This window comes from Melanaphis sacchari, unplaced genomic scaffold (assembly GCF_002803265.2).
Source record: "Melanaphis sacchari strain LSU unplaced genomic scaffold, SCAv2.0 Contig24_pilon_pilon, whole genome shotgun sequence".
NCBI lineage: Eukaryota > Metazoa > Arthropoda > Insecta > Hemiptera > Aphididae > Melanaphis > Melanaphis sacchari.
The window spans coordinates 3,284,767-3,302,666 of record NW_020271125.1 but is presented as its reverse complement, the minus strand read 5'-3'; the positions used below and the strand labels follow the sequence as shown (position 1 = coordinate 3,302,666).

At 26.2% G+C, this 17,900-nt stretch overlaps 1 protein-coding gene across 3 annotated transcripts in view; it reads left to right on the top strand.

Annotated features, from left to right (window-relative positions):
- LOC112594942 (collagen alpha-1(XVIII) chain-like) overlaps window positions 1-17,900 on the top strand; it is a 236,579-nt gene continuing 218,679 nt past the window's right edge. For all 3 annotated transcript variants that reach the window (XM_025339962.1, XM_025339961.1, XM_025339959.1), the window contains exon 1: window positions 1-426. In XM_025339962.1, the coding sequence (XP_025195747.1) occupies window positions 422-426 (5 nt within the window). In that variant the 5' untranslated portion in view covers window positions 1-421. The remainder of the gene's footprint in view (window positions 427-17,900) is intronic.

Here is a 17,900-nt window from a genome sequence, read left to right as displayed (position 1 = left end):
ACGTGTTGTATTGTGGTAACGCCGTGTACTGCGCAGCCCGCCGCGTATCGTCGTCGAAGTCTTCGAAGTCGTCGTCGTTACCGTCGTTTTCGTCGTCGTCGTCTCCGCGGTGTCCTCTACTCGCTCATCCCCCCAAACGCGCCCCCTCGTTTCTGTCCGCGTCCCCGATCGCCGCCCCGAAGTTTTCCCGTGAACTCTTTCAAAACGCATACATAACGCAGTCGCTTGTCCATCGCGCAAGCGCGGACCTCCGAAAAGACGTCGCGTGCGGAGGAATAACGTCTTCGGTCACCCGCCGCCGCCGACGCCACATCTACCTCCTCCGCCGGCGCTGCACACCGTCGCCACCGAATTCACCGCCTCCGCCGGCCGGCCGGCCAACACGTGGTCTCCGGCGCACGTGCACCGCCGCCGCCGAGACATGGCGTAAGTCACATGTCTTGACGTATCGTTAAACTACTGTTGTCTCTGCATAGATCAAAGGATTTTGTCCCACCGTCGTACACCCGGTCAAGTCCAGGTCGATGCGTACGACGGCTGTTGTGGTGTTCGCACTTTGTACCACGCGATTCGTTTTTTTCGTACATTTCGTAGAATTTAACTATGGGCATAAGACTAAAGATCTGGCCTTCCTGCCCTAAGTTCACGTTAGTGCGGTACACAGCGTTTCTAGTTATTCCGAAGTATTTTTTTTTTTTTTTTTTATATTTTGCGAGGTTAACTTTGGCTGTTAGTGTTTTTGAGTAGCAAACACGTATTCCATAAGTAAGCGGTCGAAGACCTGTGTTTAATATTCGGTTACACGATGAACATTATATTCCTATTGTTGATCTACTTATTAGTTTATTATACGTCGGTTATTCGTATTTCCTTTCATAATTTTATCGCCGTTAAAATCGGTAGTCGATTTTTTTTTTTTTTTTTTAGTTATTTATGGCTGTTATTATATTGTCGTATGTTCTATTTTACGCATAATCTTCGATCGTTAAAGAGTGACTAAGAATATTTCACGGAGTAACGATTTTTTCTAGTTAAATCTGCAGTTGGAATTTGATAAAATGTCTAGAATTAATTTTTTTATTTGGCTAGACTTTTATTTAATCACGCTGAGACGAACAGTGTAATTCTTTAAAAATGACATGGTTTTATATTGTTTTACCGTATAATGCCAAGTACATCACCCCACGTATTGCTATAAATTAATGTGACACAAATGTATATAATGTATCATGACTTATACTTATAGTTTATCTTTTTCGAAGAATCTCGCCCTAGACTTGCGTCTTCGTCACGCGACATTTATGCACGCACACGTACAGCACAGGTACATAATATAATTATTATTGTGTGTGTGTATGTATGTATGATACTATATACATCCTTTTACCGACACTTTGTCTTTTCAATCTTTGTAGTAAATTGGTACTATGTTTGTCCCATAGTAAACAATAAAGTTTATTATTTCCTCGTATGCCAGACGTACACTTTATATTTTCCTCTCCACAGTAAGTACTAAGAATATAATATTATGGCATTTTTTACGACGTACTCGAATATCTGATTTTCCAGGGGTTTTTTGTACTTTACATATTTTTTTTTATTATTGACAGAATAAACGTCTACAGTATCGATTTTACTATAACTACGAACATTTAAGCGGTACATAGTAACTTGAAGGAGTCTTACTGAATCTTCAATATAGTTCCCGAAGATAAAATATATACGAGGCGTACCAATTATTTATTAAGTTGGATGATTCAATTATAAACATAATATTTCATGACAAACATTTCGAATTTGAATTTACACGCATCTTATGAAATCATTTTTATTCTATTAATCATATAAACAAAACATAATATGAAAACTATAAATTATAGTCAAGAGACATTAATATACAACTTGTCTGCAGTTTGCATAACTTATTTCTAAACGGGAAAAATTACACCTATCTTCTCGTCTTTTTTGAATTTTATATATATAACTCTAAACGTCAGAATACTACCAACGGCGTTATGAAATATTCATTAAAACGTAATATTTCTATACTAAAATAACAGTTACTTAAATACTGACATATATTCAAATATATGAAATTATGATTTATAGAAATATTCAAGAGAAATAAATCTAATGTCTTACAATGAAAATATTTGTAAGACAATATAAACTCAAAAGCATTTATCGTGTTCAATTTTTAAACTACAACAGTTCAAGCTGAAAATTAAATAATGCCCATTATAAATTATAACATAACATGTTGACTTTAGTTTATTATTATATGAATAAGTTTAAACTTAAAATACTTGTTTTTAGTCAGTAAAAGTTATTTGTGTGTGCTATATTGTATGTATTTTTATTTAAGACTTTAAGTAACTATAAGATTATTCGTGACTAAACAAAATGAAATCTTTAAAAAAGCAGACGTTAATGATTTACTATGTAATGCAAAGATATCTACCATGTTGTTAGGCTTTTAGGTAAAAATACATGAAAAAATATCCTTTGATGATTATATTTTAGAACCTGATATTGACATGTTAAGATATTGAAAAACGTGCGTAAGTAAAAGTTAATATTATCATTAATAATTAATTACTAACGTAAAAAAATTTTTGTTTTTGAAGGAATCTCGGTAATTGCATATTCTGTGTAATTGAATATTATTATAATTTATTTCTTGATTCTACCTTAAAGAAATTTGAACTGTTAGTAAAACATTCGTACATCGTTTATCTTTATTGTAGCTGAGTTTACCTCTCTAACATAAAAGTTTTAACAATTATAAATTATGTAATACTTTAATGATCTGGTTTAACCTTCTACGCATAAATATTTCTCTTTTGATGGTTAAATAATTTTTATATTGAATGAGTATATTTTTAGTACGCATGCTAATAATATTATTCATATCGCTTAAAATTAATTATACTCACAGCATAGGCAAAAAGAAATACTATTTTTATATCAAGTTCCGTTTCATATTAGTGGTATGACAGACTCGAGAGTATGCAATTATACTGTTAAATGCATTAATTTCATAATAAATTCTTTCATAACCTTGAGACTAAATTATTATATTTATATTATTTTAGCTTAATTTAAAATTTAATATACAGATCATATTGTACATTGAAGGCACACACACACACACACACACATATATATATATTTATATTTATTAATTAATCAGGTAATGATTAATGTTATTTACTCCAATGTCAATAACACGATATATCTTACATTTTTATTAGTGTTTACATTTTATTCTTTGTGTCAAAATTTTTAAATTGAATTTGAAATATTACAAACGTAGGACATACTATATAGCTTTGTTGCCACGTTATTTATTAACTCGCAATTTATTGGTCGGTTGTCAGATATAACATAGACTATAAATATATATATATATATATATATATATATATATATATGTGTGTGTGTGTGTGTGTGTTGTACGTATATCTTGGTCTTGGTATCTTTTTAATATGTAAAAATAAATCACTAGAATACTTGTGGGTGCTTAGAAAATAGTTTTCTTTTTTTTTAAATGTCAACAGATACAAGGTTACTATAAAGGTCGTAAAAGCTTCGTGAATGAAATAAAATGCATTATTTTTTTTGAAAAAGCTCGTATATCTGAAATACAATAATCACTAATATGTTATAATACGACATACCTTAAAAATTTGATATTCTATTGTTTCTATATTCGTACTTTTCGATATTACGTGACTTATAAAAATATTGATACTCTTGATATTTTTTTATAATAACTCAAATATGATAAACGATTATAATTAATACATATTTTACGTTATAAGTATATAATATAAATGCTAATTAAAACAATAATGCTCATGCTGGATAAAATTGGAGTTAAATTTTATTAAATTGCATAAAAATAAATTTCCAACTTTTTATTTCCAATCATATTATTATGTCTTACGTCAAATTAAAAATCAATTTGCAGGTAAATTACATCCTAAAGTATTAAAATAAGTTTCTACGTAAAGTATTATTTTCTTTAGTAAAATGTATTTTTATACATAATATTATGCTTTTTTCAAAAGATATTAACAAACTATATAAACTACAAATTTGATAAATATTTTCTTCTTTTATCGTTGGAATTTTTTAATACCTGACCAGTAATAATAGGTAGACATTTTTATATTTCTTTTCTCAACTAAATAATTTTTTATTTCATATTTTCATAAATGTTATTATTTACATGTATTTATATATTAATATTATATAATTCCATAGGTACCCAAAAAACCATTTTATTATGCTAAGCTGATTGTTTAATAAATAAACCTAGTTCAATAAACTTAAATATTATAGTCATAGATAAGTAATTTAAATAGCTTATAAAATAAGTAAAAATAAGAGCAATAATTGGATAATTATCAACTCTTAAGAATTAACATTAGACAGTTATACTTATTGCATCTAGTTTTTTATAAGTCAAAAAAAGTTTCACATTACTTTGCATACAAATCGAGTACAGTAATTTGCAATATTTCTATATCATTATAAAAATACAAACATTTATACAACACTAAAACATTTAGAATTCAAATTATTCAATTCTTTATGGTTTAAATTTTAATTTATTTATTGAATATTAATTTAAAACAACATGTAGTCCACATGTAGCTATGAATTTCATTAAATATACCTACTATGTTATTACAGCTTAAGGCTTACTTAAATAAACTATCAACCATTACAAAATGAATTTTTATTTAATAATTTCATAGACTCTATTCTACAGTATGTTTTTTCATAAATCAACTGAAGTTTCCTTTATGTTTAGTATCAACACATTTTAAATAATATATTTTTATTTATTTAAAAAATTACAATCAGTTTCATGATATAACATTCTACTATAATATTGTGAATAAAATAAATTGCATAATTATTTATTACTATCGACTTAATATAAAAACTTAATTAATTTTACAATGACTTGTAATCATTAATACGCGTTACAAATATTATTCAAATCTTGTACAACACTACCACCACTGTTTGCAAAACGTTAAAATACTATTATTTTGACAAGACAATAAAATATTTACACCTTACTCATTTCCTAAAAAGGGTTTGATACATCAATCGATTTTTTTTTATTATTTTAATTTAATTAAAAAATATCCTGTATAGATTTATTGTCTAAAAGTATTTGAAAAAAAAAAATCAATAACTGATTAATATTTATGGTTATTTTTTCCTTGACCGTGTTATGAAAAAAAAAAAAATAATAATATCGGTTTTAAAGCATTTTCTATTTGAATGTATATTAAGTACAAAAAAATAAATAAACGTTAATATTATGAACATTATTGAACAACGCTGTTGACCCCAACGTGTGTAGTAAAAATGCCCGAGGTTACCCATGTCAGTGAAGTTTATGAGTATTGGCAGATATGACAGCGAGTAATACTCATACGTAATAAGAAAAATAGAATATACTAAATAGATACACCATTTCCCATATGAGTTTTTAAAAACATTGTTTTTAATTTCTTTATTTTCTGATTTTAAATCTCTAAAATAACACAGTATATTATACTGTAGTTTTTGAATTATTTAATTTGTCCATATTATTGTTTCCTTGTGTTAATGCTATTTTTGTTCACAAGTCGTTTTATCGCATGGATGCGTAAAAAAAGTAATACGAGTTTTTATTACATTATTTATTTTTATGTTCGCATTGGACGTGTAAAATAATAAGTATCAATTTTAAGGAGTGTTTCTTTAAAAAAATAACTGCTCAAGGTTTGCAAAGGAAATTCAAAGATACTTACTATTCAATTTGGGTATTAGAACAATAATGAAATACCGGACGTGGTAGTCTTGTGTTTAAGTCTTACTGCATCACAATTTTATTAGATCATAAATAAATAGGTATGGTCGATAACGGGATGGGTTTGTAATTATAATATAGATATGTAAATATAATGAATCATAGCCAATTATGTTCCGGTGGATGACTATTACCATTTACCAATGACGACATGCCAGTGTCATGTTAACTTCAAACATTGCACCATAATTAATTTTTAGTTTATTGAATAATAATAATGAAACGTAAATTGTAAATATTTGAAATAGTTTATTGCATTACTAGCAATAGTACATTATTTAATGTGTAAAACGATTTTACATAATATTTATATATAAATGTATTTAATTTTTTGAATTATTAATATTATATTATCAATAGTAGCATAAAATATATCATCACAAAGGATGATATATTAAAAAATACACTGACTACCCACACATGGTTTTTAAACAAATTTATAGTTGTCATTGTCACACAAAATACATATTTCGGTTTTATAATAATGCCGGTACACAGACATAATTCAGAGTAAGCATTTTATTACGAGTAAAATATAATATTATAAATATTAATTATTTCTGTATCATTCACAATGTGATTTACATTGGTACGAGATAGGACACGATCGAAAATATGACTAGACGTGTACTCTCGATGATAAATAATGTACTGTATTCTACACACTCGAATTAATGGATCCAAACTTGAATTAGTTCATAATATTACACAACCAAAAAAAAAAAAAAAAAAAAAAAAAAAAAACAAAAGGTATGATCAATAATATCGTTTAATTTGTTCTGTGCTTGAACAACGATTATAATCTTTATGTATTCATGTTCGATATTCGTCTCGTTAGAAAAATTACTAGCACAATATTTCTGACATAATTCATCCTATTGTTTTCCTTTCAGTGCGTACACCCAGCAATTATCGAAACCGGTTCAAAATATCGAATAAATTACCAACTCAAATCGTAGTTATTTAATAAAATATTCCGTGTAATCCGTATAATACATCAATCGATACGCCAAGCCAAATAAATTGTTAGTGTTTATTTATAATTATTATATTATCACACTAATCAAAACCAAATTATCTTGTAGATCAATATTATTTTATTTATGATATTACAAATACCAGTATATATATATATATATATATACACACATAGTATTGTGATTTATTATTATTGTTATTATTTTTGACATATAAAATAACATTATTTTTTACATTCTCATAATACCGACATTTCTCCAAATATAATAAACAAAATGATACACTATTAGTAAATTAGATACCTACTAAAAACATTTAACCATAAAAAATTATAATTTATTACCCTAATCACAAAAATAAGCTCATATACATAAATACTATAATAATTTATAGACATTAAATTTAATTATTTTTGTTAATTCAATTTGTATCCTACTGGTAAAAATACATTTACACTATGTTAAGTTATTAAAGTTATTTATGTATTTTATAAATTTTTGTATATAGTTATAATATATAAGCATGACTGCGATTGTTATAATTGAATTTATTTGTTAAATTGTTAAAAATTATAATTTTTGGTATTCAGAATATTACTAGAAATTTAAATTTTATTTCTTATAATATTATCATATTATCCGTTTGATATGAAAAAAAAAAAAACATGCATTTTAAATTTTTCAAAAAACTAATTTCTGGATATTAGAAATAAACTATTCATTTTTTTTTTTTTTTTATTGAACGATACATTTTTATTTAATTTTACTACATTGCTTCTTTGGTTTTTAAAACACAATTTGCATAAACATAAAATGTTTAAGGAATCTAAGAAATTTTTTTTTTAATATAGATAAGAACTTTTTATTAACAATAAATATATTATCTACCTTCAGAAATTATCTCAAATTAGTTTGATATATTACAATTTTTATATGAAAGTTAAAAAAATAATTGTGTAAAAAGTATATTTTATAATTTATAAATTAAATATAATTTTACTATTCAGTCATATTATACTAAAAATTTAGACCTAACATTCATGAGTTAATATTTTCAACGATACTTATTCGTTATATAATATCCCTTCTTAATATTGTATTTATTAAGATATGATTTAATTAAATATATTAGATTATCAATATTCAATATGTGATCGAACAATGTGGATAACACAATAATTTAACTGTATTTCCAATACTTTATAACATTTTATAATGTACACATTATATTTTAGTGACAACGTTTTCAATTTATTTGATGGGACAAAAATTGAGTAGACTTTAAATTCAGTTAAAATATGATTCATATTTTAAGGTTTTTATTACTTTTTTAAATATATTTTAAACCCTTTTATTTTTTTTATTTACATTAAAAGATTCATAAAAAACAGCTTAATTATTATTAATATGTAGTAATTCCGTTATGTTCAAAAATTAACCGATATCGTGTTTGAATTAACACCTTTGATAATTAAAATCAGTGATATGTTGATTTTAAAATGTCTTTATTTTGTAGTATTTTTAAACTCAAAGCTTATTTTCTCACATTTAAAAAATTTAAGTTAAACTTTTGAAAATAAAAACAGCCATTATCGAATAATTTACACACTTATTTTTTTTAAGTCCCTTCATTGTGTCCCAGAACCCAAAAACAACAGCCTATAAATATTGTTGAAGAGTCCTACTATATAGTTTCCACGCTTTTTCACGTCTTTTTTAGACTATATTCAAAGCAATAAATAAGATTCACAAAGGGGCTTAGTCAAAGATAAAGGGATTTTATTACGTCCACTGGCAACGGATTTTCCTTTCTAAACATCTTAATAGTTATTATTGTAATATTATACAGAATTCGTTTGATTTTAATACCTACTTAAGTCACTAAATGTACACTTTTGACAGTTTCTATATCATATAAAGTATTTGGTATTAAATCATTATACATCATATATTAATAAATTTTTTATTTACAATCTCTACAATGTATTTTCATATTTAACCTTGATATATTATAAAATAATTAAACGCACTAAAGTTAGGTATTAGTCTAAATAATTATTTTTAATTTTTGTAAAAATATTAAAACAGTTAAAACAAAACTTAAATGCAATGCCTTTTTTAGTTGAATAATAAATATATGTGTGTGTGTGTGTGTGTGTGTTTAATATTTTAAACTTAATATTATTTATAATTATTATTTATTACGTAAATGTATTAATATTTTATTGATTGTAACAATTAAAAGTTATTTTATTTAAGTAAAAGTATAGTTTAAAAAATTAAATAGTAGTTCGCTATAAGTCCACAAAAGTGTTTAACAAAATAGGTGATTCCGGATGATTGATAAAATATTTTATACTTGGATGTAATTTAAACCATCATATTAATAATTGTATATAAGTTATATATAATTATTTTTAATTAATTCACTCGCACTCTCAAAACATTTTTATTTCATAGGATAATAATATGAATTAATTTTAAGTATAAAATTCATTACGAACGATTGGTATTTATTTAATTATAACGTATTTGATAATTTAACTCACCTCCCACAAATAAACCAGTATCATGATTTCATTATTTCAAATCAACTTTCTAGTTTCTATTAAGACATTTATTATTAAAGTTATAGATATAGATATTCAACTATTTCAATATGCATAAACTGTAAAAACTAATTTACATTAAATATTATTTTTTATGGATTTATCGGAGTTTTTGAACTGAAGTATATAATTATTCCATGTCTATACCGCTTATTAATTATTACATAGTATAAAACGTAACTTAATTTATAAGTAATATAATATAAATAACAAGATTAAAATTGAATGGTTTTGTGTATTTAATTTATATGCATTTTTGATGTGTATAAACATTTTAAAAATGTATAACTATTGAAAAATATTGTTATCACCGGCTATAATAAAATAGACTTATTTTATCAAAAAATATAAAAATATTTGATAAAATAACAACCGATTACAGAACAAATTATTAAATTATCTACTAAATATATGAGTAGTTCTAATATATTTACATTATCAATAATTGATTTAAATGTTTTATTTTAAAATCTGATTAAGCTGATTAAAGTGACAAAATACGACCATTCGATATAAGAGCAAAATTCTCCTTAAAAATAAAGAGTAAATAAAATACTTCTATTAGATCACCTTTTATCATGATAGTAGGGAGCCGTTAACCAAAGACCACGCTAGTCATTATCATTGTTTTTCCTCGATACGGTTGGCACGAACAAAACCCACTTCAACCCCGAACCCTGATATTGTGCTTTACATTTTTTTTCTCCTTCCTTATTTTAGTTATTATCATAAAAGCTCAGAGAAGAGAGCATTGTGCAGAGAGGAAAATCCATTACTTCGATGTATTCTTTTGTTTGGCGTTAAAGCGATGACAACATCCCGTGAGTCGGACATTTTTCTTCAAAATTGCATCATGAATCAGCAAATTCAAGTGTTTTATCGGTGTTTTTGTGACTCGGTGGATGCGAGGTTTTTCGTTAAAATTTATTTTTTTATTAACTTACACAATAACCAATACTAAACACTCTTTAGACCTAGACATCCCATCGCTCGATTTGGTACAATAAGTATCCACTGTCCACATTATAAGTTAATATTATTGTAATGCGGTATTATAAAAACAACGTGCATCCCGTTGAAGTACGGACAATATTTAAGAAGTTCTCTAGCGATTCAAACAACTATTGTGGCAATCTTTAGTACGCGCGTTAACTGCATGTGTATACGGTGTTTTTCTCGGCGGCATTGTGCTTGTATACGATAGCGTTATTGTTCTATACGAATAGCGTCTTAGCAACGGTGCCCTATCGTCTGTAGGTTCAACGGTCAACCGGTTTCCTGTAACCGAAAGGTATAATATTATTATTAATCGGCAAACACTTTTCGATGACTCTGAAATGCGTGAAACCACTAACGTGGGAACCGGTTACCACCATTATGATACCTTTTTTATGTGCGCGTGAAATGTGTAGGTACTGCACATTACTGCAGTAGTTGTAGGTAGGTACACTATGAAAAGTATTTAAAGCGTTTCTTACGGTAGGTAATTCAAACACACTGCGTGTACCTCAAGTCATATAATTCCTTGATTTAGTGCGCTGAAAAAACGAGTCGCCCACGTGACGTAAAGTGTGATAAGTTCCAGTGATCCCGTAACAATAAGTGAACTGAGACAGTACACAAGTGCGAAACCAACTATGGAACGGATATGTTGTTTCCGGGAAAAAAAAATCATACGTTGTGGAAATTAAATTACATACATTTAGTATATTAATATGTCGATTATTTTTTTTTTCCGGAATCACATTTCGAATATAATCGTTTTGTCACTACGGTGTAATAAATAGACTTTTTAGAATAATACATTTAAACCATTGTCAGATACCACCTGGGGTTGAGAAAATTGAGTTAGATACGCTTTCGGTATTTTCTTATTCTCACAGATCCAGTGTTTAATTTCTCAGTAATTTGAAATATTCAACATTTATGATTAATATACTAGTACTTTTGTACACACTATATAATAATGAATCGTAATATAAATACATAATATCATAAATCAAGTCTAATAATAACATGCTTTTTTTAAAATAAACTATGGTAATTGCGTTGTATCTTAATAACATTTTCAGTTTTCACTTATTTAAATCTATAAAGATTGTAATTTGTTACTTAAAAGATATTTTTTTCATGCTTTACATTCTTAATTAAAAGTTTGTAGATATTTTTTCAAACGGATTTTATTTTAATTAAAAAATAATTATCTAGTAATAGTAATGCAATATCGTTCAAAATATTTTTTAATAAAATTGTGTAAGGTATTATATAATAATATTATTACTTATACCATTATTTTTAATAACATTAAATTATTAAAACATTTTTTTATGGGTATAGAAAATATTATATTTTTTTATATCTAAATTTTATTATAGTTGGAATATTACATTATTTTAGAAACTCTTTAGAAAATATTTTCATGATAGATTTTAAAGTATTATAAATATTTTTTAGCATAGTGTTTAATCGAAAACATAATTTTGTACACTTTAGATGTATCGATTTCCAATAAAACAGTCAGATATGATTTAGCTACTAACTTATCTATAAACTAATAGTTGTTTTAAATAGTTGTTATTAATATTGTTAAATGCGTTTAATGAAAGTAAAATGTCTTAAATAGAGTATAAATACGGTAAAAAAAGTATCCTAAGCTCATTAAGTTGTCCAAGTTTATTTAGACGTAATTTGATTGTCAATAAATGTTGTTTTTTTTTCGTAATACATCTAACTTCGTATTACTCGCGGTAATGAGGAAATAAAATACGATGCGCTGTTCGATATAAAATCAGTCGCAGCCACTGAACAATTTCAGATTGACACACCAAACGCAACTTTTTTTTTAACGTCTCGTTGTTCCATGTCCAATTTATTTTAAGTTAATTAAAATCGTCTGTGTCCAGAAAACATTATATTAAATTTACTTATACGGATTTTAAACTAAATGCCGTTTTAAAAACGTCGAACCGTCCGTGACTTTATTGACAGGTTTATTATGTTTTGTGTCAGGCGTTGTGCATACCTATATTATACGCCGTACAATGGGTACCTACAGTATAGTCTATATTATACTCGCCGCTCGAGTGACACTAACAGATGGTATAGAAACAATCGTTATGTTGTAATGTATTGTCGTAAATCACTGCTGGCAGTTCTTGCCAAAACACACAGTCATATACGACTGTTATATTAAGATAGGGATTGCGAAAAATTAACATTTTAACGATAAAAAATAAATGAATCGCTGCCAGTCAACGAGTTTACCTATACTTGGTAGGATCGCCAGGATCAATAGTGCTTTATCAAGAAAATAATCAATTTCTGCCATCAAACTTCAAGTTGTCTGATAATTCGACCGACATCGGTATTCAGTCCAAATGCATCAAACATAAGTTTTCATGATGCTGAACATGATATATATTGAAAAACAATAATATGTCTTTGTATATAAAAATAAAATAATTTACTATTATACAAAATTGCGTCATTATGTTTGAAGATTTTCAATATGTTATTAATTAAAAAATACACACAACTAATATTCCGATAGCACATCTTGTTAAAAATAACTTCAAGTATTCAAAATTATTATAGTAATTAGTGAAAATTTTTATTTTTTATCTTATGCCTACCCATTTCTATCTTGATAAAATCAAATTTCGTGAAATTTATAATAATAGTCTTTACACTGTAGTTCAAAAAGGATGTGTGCAAGTTGTACACTTGAGCACATTTTGTGTTAAGTTTTCGACAAAATAAACTCATTATAATTTGAGATGAAATGTCTTATGTAACTCTATACTGTATATTCTAACAGTTAGCAGCTCGTGGTCATAAATGACATGTTTATGAGAAAATAAATATGCCCCTTGAAGAATAATATTAATGTGTTACTATAAATCATATTTTTTTCTTACTACTATGAAATAAACTATTTGTTCTTTTTGAGTTAGATATCTACTGGACTTGGATCGTATGTGTATAATACATTTAATGACAATAGGCGTGAATAAAAAATACCAAAGTCTATAGATTATTATTTAATAATACGCTAGATTTGATTCATTAAAGCGTTCAAATAGTTGTATTTTATTTAAAATCAAATTAATTGTTGGTCTATTAGTTACAATGTACTTTTACAATAGTTCTACATTTTATTATAAAACAATTATTTCAACTACTTATTGATAATTGTAAAACAAATAATTTTTATACTGTTTAAAATATCGATGTCTAATGACAATAATCAGATAAGTTAACAAAATATTATTATATTTCTAACAAATAAAACTGTTGAAATGTAATAAAATAAATTTACATAATACGTGATCAATTTTCATTTTAATCCAATTGAATTGAAATAAATTAATTAAATAAGCAATTCTATTGTTTTACCATCATTATATTATAAACATAAAATAAAGAGTATAATTTGATATCGCAATGAACTTAAACTTTGCAGTTTTTAAATTCTTTAGAAACACAATAAATTATTATAAAGAGTTTTTTATTTAATTAAATCCTCGATATATAAGTATAAGCAATATAACTTTTCTCTTATACATTTATCTTAATACAACAATAACTTTATGCAAGTTTTTACAAAATAAATATTGTTATTCAAAATTGCATTTTTTTCTGTAATACGCACACTTTTTATAAATTATACTTTTTTAATAATATAACATCACTTAAAGCTTATTTAATAATATTATTGATATAATCATTAAACAAAAGAACAGAAGATAAAGTTGATTAAAAAAATGTTATTTGTAAAAAAATAATTTTGAAATTGTGTTTGTGAAGTATGCGTTATAATATTTTATGTCCATAATATTCAAAATAACAACTTCAAAATTAAATTATTCTAGATTTAAGATGAACCAAAATAAACCACCTGTAAGTTCCGTATTTATATCATACAAATTTTTTCCAATGTTGTATAATCTACGATCAAGATAGAGACAATTTGAAGGCTCCCGAAATATCTCTCTATTTCACTAATTAGAACCCCAATTTTATCTCTGACCTAATCAAATTCATCGTCTTCGTTGAACTACTCAATGAAATAAAAATCTTCCTACTACATCACTTTGTATTTAAGTATACTTTGTTTTATGATCTTTACATTTTTTAATCAAATGTTATATATACGTTATTTAATTAAGTAAATAATATCTAATATCAATTGTTATCGTGGGTTTATTTAAATATTAATAAGTAAAAGAAAATAAATAATTTTATATCCATATAGCTATTGATTTTGAATGCAACTATAAACTATATATGTAAAAACTTAAAATATTTATACATGTAATGCTAGGTATATTAATAGAATAATTGAAAAAAAAAAATACGTTGGTATATCAATACATATATAAATGAGGTTGTCTTGAGTGACTGATTCATAATCAACGCAAAGCCAAACCTATATTAGAGCTATTTTTAATTAGACATTTTAAGGATAATTTTATATTATAATTTTACTGTACACTAAGAAAGGATTTTTAAAAATTTTAATTTTAAGGGGTTGACATCGATAACAACAAAATTGTGTGTATAAATTATATACCTATATACAACGATGAAGGAATACTTATAAGCTTTTAACTCACATTTTTAGGCTCTTCTTTATATGAACAATCTTATGTCATGCTCGAATGTCAGTAACCTACGAGTCAAGTCATTTTGGTACCAATTGAAAATACCTCAAATATAGTTTACAAAGAAGTCTTATCATAAAATTGTTGTCATAAATTATTATTTTTTATTGAATACAGATAAAAAATAAAAAATGAAAATAAATGCGGTAGATCATGGTGGGGCGGATTGACAAGTCATAACGTATGATTAAGAGAAATGGGAGAAGTTAGATTGGCGTTAAAGATCATCGATGGATCGTAAAACCGGAAAACAAAATTAAATACAGATTCAAATTTCGTGGGAAAAGCTGTGATAGGTAACCCGCCAATAATATAATATAGGCTATGTACTCAATTTAATTTATTTTTTTTTCATTTGATTTACAAAAATGCCTTTTTAACATGCACTCCGTAAAAAATACAATAAAATCGTCAATGTGTACATCCAAATAAAGTTTATTTTATTTAATAAGTTGTTTAGAAAACAATTTTATTGTTCAGTTTAATCTACCTGTTACATTGTCTTATTGACTTGCTAACAATTGAGATTTTTTTAGCCACCATGCTTCATTTAAATAATATTGTAGGTATAGATGTACGCTCTTACATAATCATAATATTATTAACAACGATATCGATCGAATAACGTAGAGTTACATTTTGATGGCAATTTGGATTATTTTTGAATGAGATGAAATATTTAATAAAAAACGTTTTTTGATGACAAATGTATGTATATAAAAAATAACCGTAATATAGTAGTTTAACAGATTACCTCCTCTTGAAATCTTAATCCACTATAATGCCACGAATTAATTTCTGTCATATAATACTTATTTTTTTTTTAATTTAGATTATTAAAAAAATAAAAATATATCAACCAAGTACAACATACGTTATCAATCGTTCAATTTCGTTATCTGCTTACTTTTTTAACACTGCACTTGTCCGATAGGTGTATAGTATGTGAACGACCCCACTTGCAGTGCAATGCGTGTGGCACGTTCTTACTATTGTTATTGAACACAACAATGCATGACCGTAGTAAATACTGTTCGGAAACATTATTTTAAGTAATGGTTATAAATTATTCGTAAACCATAGGTATACATAATATTTATTATATGTATATTTGTCCTTGTAGGCATAGTTTTCAAAGACAAATAATAATTATGTATAGTTTTTTTAGTATTAGGTACAAAGGGCAGAGAGTATTTAAAATCATACGGGTTTAAATTAATTATTTCGAGATGTAGGTTCTATCAATATATATGTAATATGTATATATACGTGATTTAATTGTACAATGTTTGCTTTATCGATAACGTATGTTAATCTACAATACAAGTAAAAAAAAACTAAATAGATATATAATATGAACGATTTAGGGTAGCTTCATAAAGTCAATCCATCGAAATATTAAAAAAAAAAAATAATAATAACGATCCTAGCAATGAAAATAAAATACCTGCTAAGTATAGAAATAAATCTTATATTGAATTATAGATATCATGGAAAAATTACAGTTATATCGTGTTGATTAATTTAGTATAATATTTCAGTGTACATGCATGTTTATATACATTATAAAAAAATATTAAAATGCGTGCAGAAATAGAATTTATTAACAATATTAAAATCAGAATTTTAATTTAAAAATAAAATAATAAAATATTTGATAAAAATATTATAACATTTTGTTTTTTTGTAGAAAATTTATGCATTTTAATTTAAAGATTGAATAATTAAAATGATTTATTTCAGCTTTAATTTAATGACTATCGAGTGCATACTATAAAGAGCGTAAGCCTATGCAATTAAGACGTCACGATGATATATTTTTAATGATGTGTGACTTTTATAATTATTTATAATAAATTATATAATATGTTCTGTGAATCGCATATACGATCCTGATGGGATAAGGTTTATTCCGTAGTCTAATAATAAACAAGTAGGAAAAAAATCACGAGAAGAAAATGCATAAAAAAAGAAAAGTTTTCTGACTTTTTTGTCCATTCAACGTAGTCGTATATTAATACAGTGAGAGAATAAATCGGGAGAAAAACTTTGAAAAATTATGAATCCGTTACCAACGCTTGCCAAAGACTATTAAAATTAGCATTTAAATTAAAAATTTTTCGTTCACTCTTTTCATCCAAAAGTTATGGACTACTACTCGTTTTTAATCTTTAAATTATAATTATCTGCGTCTCGTAGAACAAAACACCGATGCAAAAATATTATTAGTCACTCCACCACACTTCGCGATAAAAATTGAGTTACGTCATAATATAAATGCGTCAAGCATTACAATAAGTTATGAGCTGGTGTCGTCATCACGTCAAATATAGTGAAACTTTGTGTTAATTCGTTGTAATATTGTGATGGACGATTCTCAATTCATCAAAAAAGTAGCTACCGTTCAGTACATTCCGAAATAGTATATCGATAATACAAATATACCTCAAAGTATTTCTCCAAAATATGTATAATAACGCCGGCAAATCGTTTTATCTTTGGACATCGGTTGTACGGTAAAACGTGTATTGCCCACGGCAATCGTAACAGCAGGCAGTTGGCCAGAAACACTTGATTGTATTTTTTTTTTCTTTCAAAGTCTATGCACGAATTGATGTAAATTTTTTTTTATTTTAAAACATTCTATAGACAAAATACAGTTTGCCAACAAATACACAATGGTGGTACACATTTCTCAGTCGTAAGGCTCTAAGTTAAGAATTAATTACACGTGTTTAGACCGATTTACATCTACGATAGCCTGTAGTTGGGT